Source organism: Aptenodytes forsteri, unplaced genomic scaffold (genome assembly GCF_000699145.1).
Source record: "Aptenodytes forsteri isolate BGI_AS27 unplaced genomic scaffold, ASM69914v1 Scaffold56, whole genome shotgun sequence".
NCBI lineage: Eukaryota > Metazoa > Chordata > Aves > Sphenisciformes > Spheniscidae > Aptenodytes > Aptenodytes forsteri.
The window spans coordinates 6847056-6868913 of record NW_008796213.1 but is presented as its reverse complement, the minus strand read 5'-3'; the positions used below and the strand labels follow the sequence as shown (position 1 = coordinate 6868913).

General features: G+C 37.0%; 1 protein-coding gene across 1 annotated transcript in view; it reads left to right on the top strand.

Annotated features, from left to right (window-relative positions):
- Nucleotides 1-21858, top strand: part of SLC41A2 (solute carrier family 41 member 2) — a 55337-nt gene that overhangs the window by 31726 nt on the left and 1753 nt on the right. The window contains exons 8-9 of the mRNA XM_009288389.1: nt 11855-11986; nt 12967-13115. Coding sequence (XP_009286664.1) covers nt 11855-11986; nt 12967-13115 — 281 coding nt within the window. The remainder of the gene's footprint in view (nt 1-11854; nt 11987-12966; nt 13116-21858) is intronic.

Here is a 21858-nt window from a genome sequence, read left to right as displayed (position 1 = left end):
ATCCAATCTAAACCTCCCCTGGCGCAACTTGAGGCCATTTCCTCTCGTCCTATCGCTTGTTACTTGGGAGAAGAGACCAACACCCACCTCACTACAACCTCCTTTCAGGTAGTTGTAGAGAGTGATAAGGTCTCCCCTGAGCTTCCTTTTCTCCAGGCTAAACAAGCCCAGTTCCCTCAGCCGCTCCTCATAAGACTTGTGCTCTAGACCCTTCACCAGCTTCGTTGCTCTTCTTTGGACACACTATTGGAGCAGGCAGGGAGAGAAAGAGTCCTTCTAGAAGGCAGGGACAGCAAGAGGCATGCTTGTAGCTGTGGCAGTCCCACAGTGGTCCTGCAGTGATTATTGTACCACCTCCATTCAAAATGTTGCTTTTTCATAAGAAGTTTTGTATTTCCAGACTGTTCTTAGCCTTTGTCATCTGCCCCTTGGACTACTACACAATGCCTGAGAATGATATCTTCCAAGCCACACCAGGTGCCTTACTCCATTGTTCATCTGGATTTTTCATGCTTAGCTCCTTCTTTTCTTGTTATGCATAAAGCAGTCCTTTCCCAGCTCTCAAATTTTAAACTTTTTCAGTGACTAGTAATGGACCATCAGCAAGTTGTTTATAGCCCTGTGTCCATATTTTCAGGACCTTCGCTATTATCCCAGACTTAAACTCCACATTGTAAGAAGAGAAACCTCATACCAAGTTCTATTTTGGAGCTGACAACAAGCCTAATAGGCCAAGGCTAGAGTCTTGCAACACTAGCAAGTTAAAGTTAGCCTAAGGCCCATGGCCTGTTACTCGTGATAGCCATACTGCTTTTGCAGTGCCAGTGGGTGACAACAGAAGCACTAAGGAATTCTGGTTTTCCCTCATCCACAAAAGAGCAGAGGGGAGTAATGTGTAAGTGTTGTATGTATGTGTGCTAACCCCCTCAACCCTCAAAAGATAGAGGCATTTCTCTTGGAAAATGTAGAGAAAATATTTTCTGTGTAGAGGATGCAGAGTGGGCCTGTTTTATGGTACACCTCGTGGAAAGGAAATTGTAGGTAAGTGATTTTTTTTGTTGCTGTTAGATTAGCCTCTCCTGGGTTTCATAATTCTACTGGCACCTTTGGATATTGCTGGTCAGTATAGTGTAGTAAACTGGAGTTTAGGAAATCTTTCAGTTAAAAAAGCACATCTATGGACACTCATTTACTAACATAAAAGGTGTGCTAGAGCACTTAACAGATGGCTTTTTAGATATTACTGTTGCAGAAAGCTTTCTCTATGAGTGCTTTCCTGGCCTTGGAATTCTCATTGTAAGCCTAAGTAGCGAAAGGAGCTGAGGGTTTTCCCCTCAAAATGCTTTTCAGATGTCTTTTCCTTTCTCTTACTTTAAAGTTTGTTGCTCCTATGACACAGGAAACCTGAAAGAAACCAGGGAAACCTGAAAGAAATATTGTAACCTATTGGGATTGTGTCCAGCCAAAATTTGAGGAGTGTAAATTTGTCCAGGATCTCAAGCTGTCACTGTTTTTTTCAGTGCCAGTTGCCATATCTCGAAATCCTGAACAGTATGCACTGCAAAATTGTCAGGTGTTAGGCTTCCTGTGTGCACCATTAAGTAGCTTTCAACTTGGTCCTGTCTAGATGGTTTGCATCTTCTTAGATGTGAGTTACTTTCATCACATATGTTATAGTGTGGAGCCATAAATCTTTTGGGTTAAGAAATACTGGTCTGGAACTTGAGCAAACTCAAAGGTTCCCACCCCTATTAACAATAACTGCAAATATTTGCCAAGAATATTAAAATAGTTCTTAAGCAGTCAGGCATTTATAGTCAACTTTACTGCTGGTGGCCATAACTATTTCACAACCGCTTTTCCATTTTTCCCCTGTTAAACACATTTCTTGAGATGAATAATTATTTTTAATTCTATGGTTGGTTCAGTTAAATTGTAACTTTGCTTTTTAAAAATAAATAAATTGTTTTGTGGTTTCAGCCATTGTGGCACTCACAAACTTCTTGAGATTTAGATGTCTGTGTTTGATGTACTGAAGTTCTGAATAAAATAACTAAGCCCAAGCATGGCTGTGCTTCAGCCTAGATACTCAAGTTGATCTTTATGTTTTCTAATGGATGAGATGGTTAAAATTTGCAGATCCTCTTACAGCATCACAGCGTGTTGAATTTGGCTCAGAAATTGCAATTAGCAAGTAACCCAGTTCCTTTTGTGCAGAAAAAAGATAATGCCTTAAACAATTATATGCTTCTGAATACGCAGCTGAAATGAACTAAGGTGCAGTTACCAGATAGAGCCACTTTCCTCTCCATTTTCATTGTATGCTTAAACAAAACATTGTGAGATATCTTCTAAGTATTTGCATTTCAGAAGTTACTGCATAATAACAAACATGTTGGTAGACCTTACCCCATTTTTATGCATTTTGTAGAATGGAGGTTCTGCAAATTAATTCTGAAAACATCTGAAAATCAGAAATGCTTTGCAGGCTTTATGTAGAAAAATTTGCCTTTACAGATGGTTTGAAGCAATACTCTTTAAGGGTAACGTAAACTGTTGTGGTATTTGTTACTCTTTGGCTGTACATATTGTAAGATTATTTGATATCTGGAGGGAATAAATGTAGATCAAGGAATATGAGAAACCCACATGAGAAAATCTAACACAAAACTTATTGAATGTCTGTTGTCTGGGAGATGAAAGTTAAGCTTACATAGTATATTCCCCAAACCATACCTTTTTTATCTATTAGTAGGATAAATTGAATGACAAACTTTCAGGTTTTTCAGAGAGCTTTCGCTGTAAATTGTGTGCTTTGGAGAATATGGAAAGAAAATACCCAGAAACCATTCCTCCTCAAAAAAGAAAATGCATTTTTTAATAACTTTGTATATTTTAATCTCTTATAGCATAGTTGTACTCTCAGCTTTCACACAACAGAGAATTGCTTTGATTAGAAGATAACCATTGTCTCAGACAGTTGAGCATCTGAAATTTGCCTCTGTAAATTACAAGGGAAAGCATTAGTGTACCTGTATGGTAGTAGAGCAATTTGGCCAGGTAGCAAATTAATTTTTCTGCATCCTGAATTGGAAAGAATGTGATAGTCTCAGAAGGCACCTATACTGTACGAGAACTTTATAATTCAGTCTTTATTTTCACATGAAAAAGGAGGAGGGTTTTGATTCTGGATATTTAATTCCGATGCATTATTGGGTGATAGTTTTACTACTTTTTAGTTACTAGCCTGTACATGTAAATCTACATATTCTATGCTATTAGAGACGTGTGTTCTTTCTTTTATGTCTTACTTGTAAATTTTTTACAAGATTTCAGTAATTACTAGTTTTCATGTCAAAATTATATCCAGAATATTTTAATTTTTTGACAATCACGGAACAACTTTTAATTAGGCATAAGAAAGAAATTATTTATAAGCCAAATGAAACATAAACTACTCCATTTTAAAATGTAATAGTTTGCATACATAATGTTGTCTCAAAGACTTCTCTTAAAAAACATTCCTAGAGGAAAAGCTAATAATTTCCAACAGTTTCCCCCAAACATTTTTAAGTATTAAAAGAAATGCTACAAAGTGCAAAGGAGGATAGAAGAAATATGGATGAAAAAAACAACATAAAAAAATACCTAGTTAAGGTAGGCTTCTATTCTAAGTATTTCACTTGCATAAAACGTGATTTTTTGAAGTTAGTGATAGAGAGGTCAGGGCAAAAATTGATATTGAATTTTCTGAAAGATAATCCAATTATTCAAAAATTCAGAGTTTTTGGTCACTATTGTAACTGAGATTCTTTTCCTTCCTTTTCATTTCATTTTTGTAATACAAACGACATCAAAGAACAAGTTGTTGTTGAACTCCAGAAAGACTAATTGGCACAACTGACTATTTTGAACTACGGATTGTACACAGGAGTGCACAAAAGTGAGAATGTTCTTGCCTTCCTTCTCTTGATAGATTTACAAGAAAAATCAGTTTGGGAATTGTGTTGGTCTAATTCTTCCTTTATGTGGGTATTAACTGATTTTTGTTCCATTGCACAAGCTATATTGTAGATGCTTGGGAACGACATGGTATTCTGTTGCTGGTTAATCTCTCTCCATAGAAATGGATTGCTAAAAATCTTTAATCTCAGTGAATTGATATGCATATGGTTTGTCATTCCTACACTATTATTTGTGTGCCCCATCATGCAACTGTTCTTTATAGTCTCGTGAACAGTTTTGGCACTGGTCATTAAAGCTCAGTATGTAGGCTTTACCTTATGGTCTCAGTGCTTTCGTCGGAGGTAGTTTTCTGCAGGAACCTTTCTTAATTTATATATATTTAAGAGAAAGAAAAAAGGAAGAATGAGATGGGGACCTACAGGAGAGGAAGTGACTTTATAAATGAGGCAGTTGAATACTGCTTGGAAAATTGCTTTTACCTGTCATACAGTTCTCCCCTGGTGCTAAACAAGTACCTTAAACCAGATTTTTTATTAATTAGTAATAACTTAATTCTTCTCTTTTTCTGGAATCCCTGATTAGAGATTCTGCATCTGACCCACAGAAATACTAAACATTTATTGGTACAAATGAAATAATTGAGAAGTCTGCTTTAAATACTATGGAAAATTGCTTTTACCTGTCATACAGTTCTCCCCTGGTGCTAAACAAGTACCTTAAACCAGATTTTTTATTAATTAGTAATAACTTAATTCTTCTCTTTTTCTGGAATCCCTGATTAGAGATTCTGCATCTGACCCACAGAAATACTAAACATTTATTGGTACAAATGAAATAATTGAGAAGTCTGTTTTAAATACTAAAACATTTTGGAAAAAAAGAGACAAAATATTTTACATTGGATATCCAAAACTGAAAAATGCTCTTTGCAGAGAGTACAAAAATATCACTTCAAAGGTGTGTTTTAAAAATAAATGCATTAATGTTTGTAAAGCACTCAGATTTATAGTGACAAGCACCACTGAAAAGCAGAAAGAAACTTAGTAAGTCTCTATTCAGTCCAAGCTTTGAATAGTGCATATTAAATAAGACTGTTGGGTATTCATTATATGCTAAGGATAAAGAAAATTATCAAAGTGATGTTTAGTTAAGGAATACTTTATGGCATTGAATTAGAGGTCTGAGAGGAAGAATAGTAGTGATGCAGTCTTATTTGACTGCATCATAGTTTATAACAATTCTACCTATGGACCATTTACAGATAGGTTAGAGGGCTGCATCTACTATGAACTTTGGCTTTGGAACATCTTGATTCTGGGTGCCTGGCCTTCTGCAGATAAACTAAAACCCTGAGCAAGGGGCTCCCAACGGTGTCTGAAAGACAGTGAGCTACCTTGGAAAATCACGGGAAGACAAGTACCTTGCCCGCTCAAGATTCAAAATTTAGAGTCCTTTTCTAAGGTTAGGTGGATAGATCTGTTCTTCAAAAGCAGTAAGTAAGTAGTGCTTGCTCTGCTCATTTGAAACATAGCTGAAATAGAGTTGGGAGGAAGAGGTGGCTTTATTTACTTTTTTATAAAATCACAGAATCATTTAGGTTGGAAGAGACCTTTTGAGATCTAGTCCAACCCCCTGCTTGAGCAGGGTCCACTAGAGCAGGTTGTCCAGTACTGTGTCCAGTAGGGTTTTGAATATCTCCACAGATGGAGACTCCACAATCTCTCTGGGCAATCTGTTCCAGTGTTTGACCCCCCCCCTCACCGTAAAAAAAGTGGGGTTTTTTGTATTCAGATGGAATATCTTGTGTTTCAATTTTTTCTCATTGCGTCTTGTCCTGTCAGTGGGTACTACTAAGAAGAGCCTGTCTCCCTTGTCTTCATCCCTCCCCTCAGGTATTTATATACATTGATAAGATCTCCCTGAGCCTTTTCTTCTCCAGGCTGAACAGTTACAGCACTCAGCCGCTCCTCATGTAAACGATGTTACAGTCCCTGTGGCCCTGTGTTGGACTCGCTCCAGTAGGTCCATTTCTTCTACTGGGGAGCTCAGAAATGGACATGGTACTCCAGATGTGGCCTCACCAGTGCAGAGTACAGAGGAAGCATAACCTGTCTTGGCCTGCTGGTGATGCTTTTCCTAATGTAGCCCAGGATGCTGTTGGCCTTCTTTGCCACGAAGGTGGATTGCAGGGTCATGGTCAACTGCTTGTACTCCAGGACCCCCGGGTCCTTCTCTGCAGAACTGCTTTCCAGATGGTCAACTCCCAGCCTGTACTGGTGCATGGGGTTATTCCTACCCAGATGCAGGACTTTTGAGTTTCCTCTTGTTGAACTTCATGAGATTCCTCTTGACCCAATTCTCCAGCTTATCCAGTACCCTCTGAATTGCAGTACAACCCTCTGGTTTATCAGCCACTCCTCCCAGTTTTCCCTGGAAAATGTTACCCTGATTATCAAAACATGCAGTATAAGACCTGAGGAAAAAAACAGCCCAGTGTGTTACCCAGAGCATTGGATGGTCTCAGACTAGTCTGCATCAGCAACACCCATCCAGCTTCCCTTAACTTCTGGTTTTTTACCTGTAAGGAGGGTTATGAGACACAGATTTGCTTTGAAATATTCTTTAAGATGCATTGATGTAAAGTACTTTTAATGTGGTTTTCCGAACAGCATGATTACTTCTATTATTAGAAAAAAGTCCTTTTTCCACATAATGATTAATAGAATCACACCCATAGGCCTATTCGCAAATACATGACATGGTTTTGGCTCTACTTTGAATATGGTTTTCTGTGCTTGTTAGACAAAAAAGAACTGTGATAACAATTTTCAGAAGTATTTATTCTTGCTTAGCCCTTAACTGGCTCAATAAAATGATGAGGTTTTCAATTTTCTTTTAATGTTGCAAGTCAGCATGACATCCTTCACACTTTAGCAGACAATACCTCTTCTGCTTATGGACGAAGTAGCACTCTCATATTGAAGTTAAACACATCTGCTGTTCTGAGAGGAATGCAGTAACAGTTGCAGGATTTTACTTTTGAAAGAAATTATTTTCCTCTGTGTTGTAGTTCTCATGAGAATGAAAAGAAGCTAACAAAGTTAGTCTATATTATAAAGTATTTGCTATGATGACTGCAATACTGTTTTCCAGGAAAAAAAATTTCTGACTTAAATGTTCATGGAAACAGTCCTCATATATGTCTACAGAGATTTTCATAATATGAGTAGCTACTGAGCACACAACCATTTTATGCATTCAGAAGATGCTGAGAAGCTGTCAATTTTGTGTATTGACATCTTGTCAGCCTATGCAGTTTCATCTGTTCTCTGCTTCTTGCAGGGATCTGATTAATCTGATACTGCTGAGATACCTTCACGTGCCCAGTAACTGCTGTTACAAAACAAACTGAATATCTCTGTACATATTGAAGTGATTCATTCAATGCGAGCACAGCTTTATATAAGTCATTGTATGACCAGAAGAATAATAAAACCTGATTCCATGCTGATTTGTATCCTGAGTTTTTAGAGCACCAGATAGCCCTTTCAACCCCCAGTGTTCCCTATGGCCTCGTGTCCCTGCAACACCCGCTGCTCACAACATTCTCTCCATTCTCCCTCTGCTTTCCACAACATCATCATTCCTCTTCTGTGTCACTGAACTACTGGCTGAGCAAGAGGCATCATGCCTAGCTCCAAGCTTGGTGCTGACTGGCCAGCTGGCATGCTTATGCTGTTAATTATACAGCCATATTACTGCTTTTGTCTCACTGAGGGCATGGATTTAAATCTTTCTCTTTATTTACCTGGCCACTGTTTCCTTTTTGTTAGCTTGTTTAACCATACTTGGAGATCGTTAGTATCTCTAGGAATCCTTGTGTCAGACATGGTTGAAATTGGCCCAAAGGTTCACAAATAGTTAGAAGGAAGAATTGGCAGATGGGTGGACAGAACTAAAAGACAGCATGACTGCTGCTGTCCATCACCATACATTGTTGGCTGGTTGAGACTGGGCAGGATATATGGGTTCTAGAAGCTTTTTACACCTGCCTGTCTTCTGTGAGTTTAAAAATATCCAAATACCACTCAGATTATTGAGACTCAGACCAAATGAAATTTAAAATAATGTTTTTTAACATATGAATATTGCATTTCCAGTTAGCTAAAATAGATTGTATATGTTCAGCTTAGCTGTAGCTAAAATAGAAAAGAGAATGTTACACCTCTTGAAATCGCTGGCTGTTTTTGTTAGCATGTCAGTTTCCTTTGCAGAGCAGATATCACCTCCTTTTTACCAGCGTCCCATGGCTGGCCAGTTTGTTTTAGAATCACTATTACTACTTTTAATTCACTTAAGAAAAATGAGTTATCTACATGCACAATAGGGCTTGGGGCATACTTTCTCTAAACGATGATTATAAAAGTAAAAAGATTCTTGATTAATAGCTACCCATCAAAGGATTGACAATCAATCTCATACCTTCTTTCATAGACTTGTCTATGTCTCTGTTGTCCAGACAGTTTTTTATTGCCATTTCAAATGGGCAAATTTCCATTTTCCTTAATTCATTTCTCTCACTCAGTTTCCTTTGTTATTAATTAGGGAAGGAGGTCCAGATCATCTATCATATTTCTGATTGTCTGAATTTGTTGAAGCAGATAATTATCAGTCACAAGAGGAAATTGCATACAGCCTAGGAAATACTTGAAATCTGGTTTTTTTGTGCCAACATGGTTTGTGGTTGCATTGCTACAAACCGCAAGCATGCCTTGAAAAACAGCCCTATTTACTTCTATCTTTTGTTTCTTCTCATAGTGCTATAATAGATAGTGAGAGAAGAGTTTACCGATTTTTTTCTTTTAATATTGTTTTGAATATATCAGTTATTGCAGTTGTTAGCCTGCTTGTAATTACCCAGATTGCTTTTATCCCCTCTTTCTTAAGTAGAAACAGTTTCATATTTTCTAGTCATATGGCACCATCCCCAGCTTTGTAGCTTTATTAAGAAGCAGTTTTACATAACAGCTTTTTCAAAATTCAGTCTCAGAAATTATCTGATCCCCATCCAAATATAGTGCATTGATCCTTAATTTTATTTCTGCCTCCCTTTCCATACCTTATTCTTATTAGTCAGAAGTCTCACTTATTGTTCTCAATCAAAAGACAGACTTTGGACCCTGCTTAGATTTTTTTTTAAATCTGTTTAAACCCCTTTTGTAGTTTATATAAATCCCTTATTTTACTGCTCTTTCTGTAGTTTGTCTGAAAAAAAGCTATTGTTATTTTAATTTTCTTTGCAAAGACTGACTCAACCTTTTGGTAGTTCATATTTTGTCCCTTCTGACTGGGAAGATGCAGGTAAGTTTGATGAACAGTCCTTTCTAGCAACATAATTTTTTTTGTTTCTAATACCTCATTTCCTGATTTGCATTTGAAGCTTTTTGCTTAAAAGTCCTACTTCCTTGTTAGGTTCCGCCATTAATTGTCTTTAAGCAGTGGTGAGGCAGGAAATCTTTGAGTTCTCAGTATTAGATCTTTGTCTTAACCACTCCATACTCACCAAAGGAATTTGGCAAATAGAGTCTTCTGGTGAGCACAGATTACACAGATTTGGTTCTGCAACCAAACAAAGCCCTAAGCATCAGAAAAACAAATCAGTTCAACTACAATAAACAAGGACTTTCTCCTTCCTAAGTGGGGACAAGATCTGCATTACTTCTGCCTAATCTTATCTTCTCAGAGCAGCCCATTGCTATGTAAACCATCTGGGGGAAAAAAAAGTATATGCTTGATATGCAAGTAGACAACTCTAGAGTATAGAAAATAGGAAAATTTCATGCTAGCGCCACTGCATTCTGTAATGTAGATATAACAAGCTGGTTTAGTTTTCTATTCATTGAAGTAAAAATTCATAGAACATAGAACAGCCTAGGTTGGAAGGGACCTCGAAAGATCATCTGGTCCAACCTTTTGTGGGAAAGGGAGCCTAGATGAGATTGTCTAGCAACCTGTCCAATCACATCTTGAAAACCTCCAGTGAAGGGGATTCCACCATGTCCCTAGGGTGGTTGTTCCAGTGAATGATTGTTCTCACTGTAAAAAATTTCTTTCTTACATTGAGATGAAACCTCTTCCGGTGCAACTTGTACCCATTGCTCCTTGTCCTCTTCATGTGGCTCCTTGTGAAAAGAGATTCTCCGTCCTCTTTGTAGCCGCCCTTTAAGTACTGGAAAACTGTGATGAGGTCTCCCCTGAGCCTTCTCTTCTCCAGGGAGAAAAGACCTAACTCCTTCAGTCTTTCCATATAGGGCAGGTTCTCCAGCCCTTTGATCATCTTCATGGCCCTCCTTTCGACCTTCTCCAGTATGTCCACATCTTTCTTGAATTGTGGGGTCCAGAATTGGACACAGTACTCCAGGTGCAGCCTGACAAGCGCTGAGTAGAGTGGGATGATCATGTCTCTATCTCTGCAAGTAGAGGTGGATGCAGTCCAGGATCCGATTTGCCTTCGTTGCTGCAGCAGCACACTGCTGACTCATGTTCATCTTGTCCACCAGGACCCCCAGGTCCCTTTCAGCAAGGATGCTCCCCAGCCACACAGATCCTAGCCTGTACTGGGCTTTTTGATTATGTTGTCCCAGGTGCAGGACTTTGCACTTGTCTTTGTTAAACTTCATAGTGTTCTTGCTAGCCCACTCTTCCAGCCTGTCCAGTCTCTCTGTAAGATGGCTCTCCCTTCTGACATGTCCACCTCACCACCCAGTTTAGTATCATCAGGAAACTTGGTGAGGGTGCTTTCAATCCAATCATCCAGGTCATTTTTGAAGATGTTAAACAGTAAGGGGCCCAGTATCAATCCCTGGGGGATCCCACTTGTGGCAGCCTGCCAGCCCAAGTAAAAACCATTGATCACCACCCTCTGAGTGTGATCTGTTAGCCAATTTCCTACTCATCTCCCAGACTACCCATCCAGTCTGTAACTTGCCACTTTGTCTAGGAGGAAGCTGTGGGAAACTGTCAAATGCTTTGCTGAAGATGGGTGTGACATTTGCCCTCTTCCAGTCATCAGGGGTATCCCCTGTTCTCCATGACTTTTCAAAGATTATAGACAGTGGCCTTTTAACAATGCCAGCCACTTCTCTTTGCATCATAGGGTGGTTTGTTTCATAGAAATCTTTTTTCTAATGGGTAGTATATCAACAGTTGTCACGGAGAAGGTAGAATCTCCATCACTACCATTCTTTTAAAAATTAGTTATTGAGGCACTTGTCTTGTCCTTTCATCCTGAATTATGAATGGCAGAAGATTATCGTTAATCCTGCTCTGTGGCAAAGGGGAATGGATAGATTAGCTCTTGAAGTCTTTTCCAGCCCTATGATTCTGTGTGTGAAATCTGCATTTATGCTTGTGGTAGTGAGTGCATCTGATTTGTGTTATTTATACTTGCCAGCAATACTGACCTGGGAAGGTAATCCAGCAGTGGCACAACTATGTAGTACTTCTATTGTTCCAAGAGGGATTTCCAAAGAAGAGGGAGCAATAAAAGGGAGCTTCACCTATGAGAAAGCATCAGATCGAACCTTTTGGAGGAATCTTTTGCACTTATCATGAATTAAAACTGATCTCCAAATATCCAAATTTGCAATACAGATATTCCAAATATCCAGTGGTACACCAAATTGTAGCCCAAGTTTTTTGACTTATTTTAGTGCTTGGTGTTAGCCTGTCTATAACAAATACACATTCTAAAGATGTTTCTCTTCTTGACTTTTGTATGTAGGAGACTGTGGTAAACATAGAGGAAGTTGGTAAATTTGCAAAAATATTGCCTACTAGAAGAAAAAAATAGTTGAAAATTCACCACTTCTTCCCTTTTGTATTTCAGGTATTGGTGGTAATCTAGTAGCTATTCAAGCTAGCAGAATTTCTACCTACCTCCATTTACACAGCATTCCTGGAGAACTGCCAGAAGAAGCCAAGGGTTGCTATTATCCATGCAGAACCTATTATGGTACAGGTATGTATTAGTCAGTTAATTGTTAAAACTACCGTCTCATGTCTCCTTTTTCCCCCAATGTATGCCAGAATGTACCCCCAGTGAGAAACAGCAACAAACGGAACTTGTATGCAATTCAAAGGCAGCAGAGGCTTGGCGGTTTCCTTTGCCTGCAGCTGTTTGCCTGTGGGAATCACAAGGAACTCCCTGCAGGAGGCAATGCATAGAGAGGAACACAGAGAAAGGTGCAACCCTGGCAAGGGGCAAAGATAGGGACTGATGAAGCAGGACACTGATGATACCCACTTAGAAGGATTTCAACCTTCATCTTTCCTTAGCTTGTTCACCTGCTCCTAACCTTTGTCATTCAACTCCATAAGTTCAAACCAATCTCCTGTTAGGACCAAACTTTATATCTAACATTATTACTAAGCCAAGTCCCTGCTTTCCGTTTCCCGTTTGTCATTTTCTTTCTCGATTCTTGCTTCACAGCTTATTCCTCCCCTGTATTGCCCCCTTTCTTAATAATGTAGTAACTGTGGTGAAATGTGATGTGTCAACAGCATGTATTACACTTTCATATTTATGAAATGAAATGGAACAGATGAGAAAATGATAAATGTGGGATTACTTTTTAGAAATATAAGGTACTTTTGAGGATGTCTTGAATATGGTGTCCAAAACATCCTCTTTCCTAGGAAGGCTTTAGGAGGTCACTGCAGCTCCAAAAAAGTAGATGGTATTACAGGAGTACAGAATGAAAGCAGACAGTTTGCGCCCTCTTCTGGAAGGGCCCTGCTTAACTTTTCTGGCAGACAGTAGGGGTGGCTTTTTTCCCCCCTGTGAAAATCCTCAAGGAGTCTTTTAGCAGAAAATAATGCCTGCTGTTCCACAATAGTCAATGCTGTGGAATTCCAAAACTGCTTTTTATATTAAAATTAATAAAAATCTGATACAGTAATTGAAGAGCTTAACTGAATTTTGGATTTTTTTTGTTGTAGGAGTAAATAACAAATCAGCCCAAGTTCTGCTTCTTTTGGTGATTCCTGGACACCTGATTTTCTTGTACACTATCCACTTAATGAAAAGCGGCCACACTTCCTTAACTCCTATCTTTATAGCAGTATATTTGTTTGCAGCTCTGCTACAGGTAAGAACAAGCACAACTTGAAAATGCTTGTATAAAATCAAGTTCTTGAAGAAAATAATGTTTTATCTGATTTCTGAAATCTCATGAATAGTACAAGAAGGTATGTGTTAATACAGGCTTTCAGCACAGTTTTGAAGTAACTAATTATCTCCACATGTATACAGCTTACACAGGTGTATCTGTATCGTGAGTGCTTTTCAGAAGACACTTGACTGCATTATTTCCCAGTCATGCATCTTGCGCTTTCTCTTTCACATACTTCTTGGAACCATTGCATCTAGAACCCCCATCATTTTAATCAACTAGTGTGGAGATGGAGACAAGGAAAAGTAGCATTTATGAATAATGAATACATCAAGGAAAACTCTCAAAGAAACCTCCTAAAGTAGTTTACATTACTCTTTTAGTTAACATAGTCAAAAATGCAATAGATGAGAATGCTATGGCTTGCTTGGTGCATTCTTAATATTTATTAAAGTTGAAATTAGTCTGACAGCAATCACTGTACAAGAACTTGTAATTGCATTAATTGTCAAACATTGTTACATTCCTTTGGCTGGTCTTACCTAGTGGCCTGTTCACACCCAGCAAGGGCAGTTCTTGAAAGATGCTTTTTGAAATAGCAATGTCTTAAGGTGAAATAATTTCACCTAGAGACATCAGTAATACAAAATGAAATGTTTTTATTAAATCCACAGCCAATTTTTAGCTACAGCTTGGCTGAATTGACTGTAATGTTTCCTTGTATCTTAAAAACAAAAATTGACCGTTCATGTTACACAATAAAAATACAGTTGAAGTATCCATAAGTTAAATATATATACTACTTCTAAAAATGTGACCAATTTAGTTTTAAAATACAAACAACATTATCATCAGTCAATCCTTAACAAAAATTATAATTTTTATTGTTCTGAATTGTCTTTTTTAATATGTTTTCCTGAGGAAATGATGCTATTCCTTCCCTCTCTCTGTTCTGTCTGTCTGTCCTTTCTAATAACTTTTTAATCCTTTGGCCCATTTCAGTCAAGTTTTTCTAAGTCTTGGCTCCCTCAGTGATACTAAATTCCTATAAAATTTAGAAAAACAGGTTGGGGAAAGAGTCCCTGTTAATGCCTCTGCTGAAGGTAAGACTGCAGTGTGATTTCAGCCATTATTAGACTTCAGAGATTTCACATGGGAATCAACCTGAATTCATAAATCCATATGAAATCCGTACAGTCCTCCTGCTCACAGAACTGCAATCATAATATGTTTCAGGATGCAAACCTTTCCTTCAGCAGCAAAGAATAGGGTAAGATGTGAGAAATGCAGAAGTTCAGCTGAAAAGCAAGTTAAGGCATTAGAGCAGGACTTTCAGATCACACAGTAATTCAGACCCAGCATCGGCACATATACACGTGTAAAGTTGATTTTTATAAATTCAATGTCTGATTAGAGTATTCAGTTTTGCAGTCATGCATCTCCATTGCAGTCCATAAGGCCACACCTGATTTTCTTGATTTTTCACCTAGAAAGCAGACATACAGCTTTTTTTCTTTTTTCCCTGCTCCCTTTTATAGATGATTTTTTTCTTCTTTATCTTCTGTCTTTAGCCATAACAGGCAGTTTGGAATGTATTTACTTTGAAACTGAGTAACAGTATTGCACACTATAAATTCTCATGGGTCTTGACAGATTTACAATTTGGAACCCCATGTTTTTTACCACCTTCTGAAAATATTTAATAGATTCTTTTCCCCATTTTAATTATTCTGGCATTTTTCTAGTAGTGATTATTGTAGTTTTGCGTACCTCTAATTAGAGCAGATTTAAAATTTTCAGAGAGACGATTCTTGCTTTAGTCTTTAAATCTTGAACATATTTTATTTACCTGTTGGTCTGAAGCACTTCCCTACTGCAGTTGTGTGCTTTTAAGTTTCTCCTTTCTCAAGGAAAACACTTAAATATTTGTACTCATTCCTCTTCCCTTTTTTCAGTGACATCATCTATGCACCTGGATATAGTAAAGAACAATTTTCAAGCTGCCATTTCTTTTGGCATGAGCCAACATCTACTGACCTCATTTTTCCAGAATTCTTTTATATTTTTGTCCTCCCAATGAGAGCTTTTCCAGTTCTGCTGTAAAACTGAAAAGCCTCACAGATAATTATTGTCATTTCAATTACCAACAAAACAAATCCATTGACAGTCTTTTGAGCAGTGAGAGATCTGCATTCTAGGCCATTTTTATAATATATTGGGCTTTGCATTTATTTTCACTTTGCATGGAAGGCATATGAAAATGGATGTCAAAAATTACAAGCCTGCTTGCAGGCTATGTCTTTTATGTTTGAGGAGGTAGATGATAATTTAATAGAACATAATGATTCCCAAAGGTAGGAGTTAATTATGGTCAGTCCTGTGTTTGAGGAGGTTTGGTATCACTACTTTGCCCTTTCCAGTTCCTTACTTATACTGAGCTGGGGGGCGGAAAGGGTAGCTGAATAATGATAAGGCAATATACCACTTATTTACATTTTTTCCACTATGTTAAAAAATTAATGCTAAATTAAAAAACAACAACAGCAACAAAGTGAATTTTCTATCTTTAAAATTCAAGTGACTATTATAAGATGTTAAATTATTTAATGACATATTTTATAGTGGGCTGAAATAGATTGTTAATTAACGTCAAGATCTGTTTATTATCTCTGATTGTCCAGTTCTGTGTTTGTTTAAAATGGAGAGGAAAAGGTTAGGGAAATGACAAAAGTAGAACTGGAATGTTATAGTAAGCTGAAAAAAATCAAGGAAATGTTAATACAAAAACTTTAATTATGCCTTTTATATTTCTCTCTTCCTCTGTCAGTTTATGCTATTCCACATTATCTCTACAGTAAATTTGTAACATGTATATGAATTCTATTTGCCATTTTAGCAAGACTTTTTCAGATTGCCTGTAAACTTCAATGTTCTTCCCAAAGTGGTAAAACAGAATTTATTTGCATTGCAAGCTCTATACAGTATTACTGAAGTTCCAATCAGATAGTTAATTTCATTTTCATCCAATTCTGATACTTCCATTGTTTGATTTTTGTTTTTTCACCACCCATGCCTACCAGCTTCTTTCCTCTCTTCTCCCTACCTGTTCTTAGATATTCTCTCCCCAGCATGTCATTTAATTGAAATATTTATGGGAAATAAGTAAGTAATTAATATGACATGATGTATATTAGCAATAGTATGATTACTACATAGCAAAAATACACTATGTAGTAAAACAAATGACAGTTTCACTGAATGTGTAGTTGTTTCTAAACATCATTAAATGAAGATTTTTTAAAATAATATGAGTAGCCAGTATTATCTGCGTTCTCTCTGATTCTCTATGAACAAAACAGTTCTGGGTTTCTAGACTTAAGAATACCCAGGAAGTGTTTTGTTTTATTTTCTTACGTTTTAATTTCCCTACCTTTAATAGTACAGTTGTTTCTGTTCTTTAAATAAATACATATTCTTGAAATGTTCTTCAATTAAATTTATAAATTGGTTCTATTGAAATCCAAGGCAATACTCCCTTTAACTTTAGTGGGGCTAGGATTTCACAATTATATATTCATAAAGGTGGGGAAAACTGCACAAATATTGATATTAATCTGCATTCAAATAGAACTTTTAGGCCTGAGTTCAAAAGGTCTGAATTAGCTCTGTAGTGAAGTCTGTTCTGTGTTTATGAGTGGCAGCATCAGAGGAAAATACAAAAAAAAAATTATGCCCCTTTAACTTTAGTGGGGCTAGGATTTCACAATTATATATTCATAAAGGTGGGGAAAACTGCACAAATATTGATATTAATCTGCATTCAAATAGAACTTTTAGGCCTGAGTTCAAAAGGTCTGAATTAGCTCTGTAGTGAAGTCTGTTCTGTGTTTATGAGTGGCAGCATCAGAGGAAAATACAAAAAAAAAATTATGCCCTCTAAGTATGTAGAGTACTTCACATAATGTAGCATACAGTATCTGGGCAAGCCAATGTGCATTAATGAAAACCAGTATGTTGATTTTAAATGTGTTTTGGATTTGGTGAGTGGCCTCTATTTAAGAGGAATGCTCTTTTCTTGAAAATTTTACAAAAACAAGTCACACGCGAGCACATACCAGTATGCTACATGCAGTTACATGGCGTTTGACCAACAAAGAATATATTAATTGAAAAACAGTCCTCCTCTTGTACCGCACAAAGGCACAAGTATTTTTTAATTTCTCATCAGAGGCTATGCACTGAGCAAAGTTTCATCCTCTGTCTTGTCAACCAGCAGTAGAATGAGAGCAGCACTGGAATTGCCAAGCCATCAGTCCTGGCACAGCGCTCTGAGCATTCAAAGGCGGCCTCTGTTCTTCATCTTCTCACTGAGCCAGTAAAATGCCCTCTAAGGAATTTTCACACCTCCGAACCAAATCTGAGCACGCAGTTACGTTAAAGACTCAGGGAATAAACAAACAATAGGAGATTCCCAGAGCTATTATCAAGCAAATAAATAATTCCAAAATGCGGTCTTTCTTATCCAATGAAGGTCAGATATATACTACTGTGAAGTAACTTTTGCAGTGCTTCAGGGCTGTTTCGGGCAACAGAAAACTAAGAATTCAGCAGTGCTCATAATGACTTCCTGCTCACATCAAAAACGTCTTGGATTTCTCACTAGTGTGAGGATTCTAATGATGGTATGGGCCTCTTCAGTGTGGAAAAATAACTCATGGGGTATACTGTACATTACAGAGAAATAAGGAAGGTTGTGTTTATAGAGAAAATATTGATGCATTTTAAATACTGCTTTTTCTAATAGGAAAGGTTACTTCAGAAAGGTAGAGCATATAACTGCTAAAGAGACTACATGATTCAAGGAAATACGGAAACTAAGGTCCAAACCTGGACCGTTCTGCATGTTCAGTGCTTTTTCATTGCAGCATGAGAAGCAGACTTGCCAGAATCCTTGGGATCTGAATGTGGGTACCACCCGCTCTTTCACCTCCAGGCCTGTTGCTGTCTGTGGTAGAAGCCTGGCTCTTACCACATTCATTAGCAGGGATATATCATTTTTGCTTCCAGAAGGCTGAGCTCAAAGTGCTTACGTATGTAGCATGACACACTGAGTTGTGCTGCAGCTAGTGCAGGTTGAGCATACCTGAACACTTAATGGTCTGGGTTACACTCCTCGTTCAGACAGCTGACAAACAGACTGAAATTAGGGCTGTCTTGGTCAAACCAGGGTGTCTGGCAAAGCTACAAAGAAATCAAGAAGACAGTCTGAGGAATTCGGATTTAAACTGTGGAATAAAAAAAAGTTCTTTCCCACGAAATGACATCAATATAATCAAATTGATTTAGAAACAGCTTCAGTTAAAATGGTATGCTCTTTTTTACTTAGATGAGGTTTTAGTCTTACACAAATCTATGTTATGCTGTCTGGGTACTTGGATACCACAGTGTAGCTAATACCACTTAGCTGCAACACGAACAACAACAGCAAGAAAGGACTTGCTGTTCAGTGGTTTCTTTGCAGCCAGACATTGAAGGAAATCTCTGTATGTTTGGAGGAAAGAGTGACTTGTTTCCCCTGGACATGATATACACCAGATACGCTACCTGAGAAGACAGTGGAGAAAAATTTATTTTGAAAAATGTATGTAGACCCTACTCTGAGAGTTCACCGACTACAGAATTCTGACTGAAGAGAATGGAAATTCAGCAAGTAAGTTCAGTGTACATCTATTATGAGTGCTTTACAGTTACTACTGAATTTCAGATGAAGACATCAAAAGCCATTTGAAATCTGACAAATGTAATATGTAATTTAAAAATCAACTTAATGAAGGGTTAAAACCACTGTAAGACCTAAACCATAAATCTGGTGAGAATGATGTCAGAGTCAGGACACAGTAGTTTTTAGAGATCCTCAATTGGGGTTTTTCACTCATAACTAAAAAAAATAAACTTACCTTTGAATTTCAGGGTTTTATAAGAGTTCTTATGCAGTAATTACCAGATCTTGTCATGGTTACATTATAGGTGAATTTTGAGTCAATGTAAGTTTGAGAGTAAAGCAGAATTAAAATACATTTGAAAAGAGGTTATCACAGTTTATTTGCATCTGTGTTTCCTGTCTAAAGTAACAGAATGAAACTATTTTGTAATGCACCTTCACATGGAAATGATTTAAGGTGAATCAGCAGTACTAGTAACATGTAGGATATCCTGTCCATCTAAGGCATGCTAAATAAACTGGTAAAAGGTCTCGGTTCTACATACTAAACTTATAGTAGAATTTTGATAATGCCTGTGTGAAAAAACATACGCAAATATATAACCTAAACTTTCTCTTTCCAGTTTGGTGTTGGGATTCACTAATCACAGCAACTAATGTATAAACTAATATAAACATGAAAGATTCAAATCCGCTTTACAAATATTATGCATTTGAATGTTATACTTTTTATCACTGTGAATTTGACATGCATTCACTGATGAAATATGGTCATCCCAGATGAAAGAAACAATAAAAATATTATAGCATCCTGCAACGTATCAATTAGGCTATAGGAAGCTTAGACAGTATTAAGAATGTTTGGACGGAGTTACATATTTTTATTTTAAATAATAGAGTTTCATTCTTTTCCCATTTCAGAAGTCATGAGAAATTAATTACATGAGAAAATGCAGATAGCTTTTAGGGGTCCTTACTACATGCAGAAGACCAAAAATAACTTTTCTTTAGCTAAATTTGTTATTTGAATCTAAAGACCTGCAAAGAATGAAAGTAAATTTTGTGCCAAATAACAAAGGAAAAAACTGCTCTGTAGTGTATAATGTTCCCATTTCTAGTCTTGCAATCATAAGATTTGAGCTTTAAATAGTGAGGCTCACTCTTATTTAAGCATTCATATTCAGTTTCAGTTTCAATCTGATATTCATAATTTGAATCAAAGTTCAATGTCGAGAATTACTCTCTATTTCTGTCCTTTGTTGTACAAAATAGTATGTGTACTTATACTCTTATTTTCAGATTCTTCATCATTAGGGTTTGATAAAGACTTTGCTCTTGCTCTTTCCCTCCCTTCCTCCCTCCCTCCCTCCCTCCCTCTCATTCTTATTGTTTTCTTCTTCTGTCTTCTGAGGACCTTTTGACAGTGTGACTGATAAGTCTTTTTACAAATACACGTTTATAAATAGAAAAATCAGTCATTATTGGGATACTTATTTCATGTTTTGTTAGTCTAAAACTGATGATATCTTTAGTTTCATTTTCCTCAACTTTGATTGCAATTTTTTCCAGAAGAGTAATAACTTAGCATGATCTTCCTTTTAAAATATCAAAAGATCTGGAATGTTGCCTGTATTTTTGCAATCCTTGCTCTGGGCTTTTTTTTCTTGATCAGTGACTATAGAGTGTCCCCCTTTTCTTAGATAGATCTTTTTATGTATATAGATATTTAGTTATTTTTTACCTTTCTTAAACCTCAAGGTTATTTAATTCTTCAGTCTGGAAGAGCTGTTTCATAATTCTACTACTACTCATCTCTTTTTTGCAAAAAACACGTCATTGTTCTCTTCCTCTGTGTACTGAATAATTTAAAAATACTAGCTCACATCTTGAACAGTTCTGCATATATTTACAAGCTTTTCTTATCACTTTTCTACAGCATTTCATGCTAAACAGATCATTTCTGTACTATCTTACTAGGCTGTTCTGTAATGTTGATCCCTTTATTTTTTCCCTCAAAACCAGCTGGTTTTCAGTTTGAAGTATGAAGGCTTTCTTCTTCATAGCATGAGTGCAGGGTAGAAGTACACGGTATTTGTGCTGCTATGCCATCTGTGTGATTTTGCTGAAATAAGTATAGGTCACTGATAAATCCCAGAAAATGTGAAGTGTTGTGCCACTTAAAGTAACAAGTCCTGCGATGTCTTTTGTATGATTTCTCTCTTCTTTTTACCTCTGACAGATCTTTGCGAGTGACTTTTCTTATCACTTTAAATTCAAGGACTGTCTTACTTTCAAAAATCAGGAAACTCATAGTAGGGCTTTTGCTTTTTTTTTTTTTTTTTTTTTACCAAAAATAACAGTTGATCAATGACTTTGGTCGCCCCTTTTAACACTGATAAGAAGTAAAATCTCATTAAAGATTTAAGTCACAGTGATCTTGCAACACCAACTACTGTGGCCAAATAAGTAACCATTTCCAAAGACTGATCTGTGTAATTCTTAAATGAAACTCACTGGAGTTTCTGTCCATGCAAATGCATGACAACAACATTATTCCTTCACCGGATACAGGCTGGGGAACTGCAGTCTCATTCCGCACACAGTATGTCCTAACTGCCATCATATACTTTCACAAGCATCAGTTAATATAATATGCTATAACTTTTTTCCTATTACTTAGAGAAGCGAGGTTTGTTACAGTTTGTGTTCTGTGTTATGCACCTGTAAGTTAATATGAGAAGGTTCACAAAACTTAATTTCCAAACTACCCATTTTTCACGATAGTCTAACTCAGTTATTTTAGGGTGGAAAGTATCCAGACAAATTAAAGGTTTTCATGTCATGATTTTTAAAAGCCAAAAGTGCATACTGTCATTTAAATTGAACTGTATATGCTATGTCTAATTGGTTGTGTCATATAAATGCATTGTAAATTATTCTTGAATGAATGCTGTCATCTTCTGATAGAACACACATAACTATTGTTGATGTGGGGCG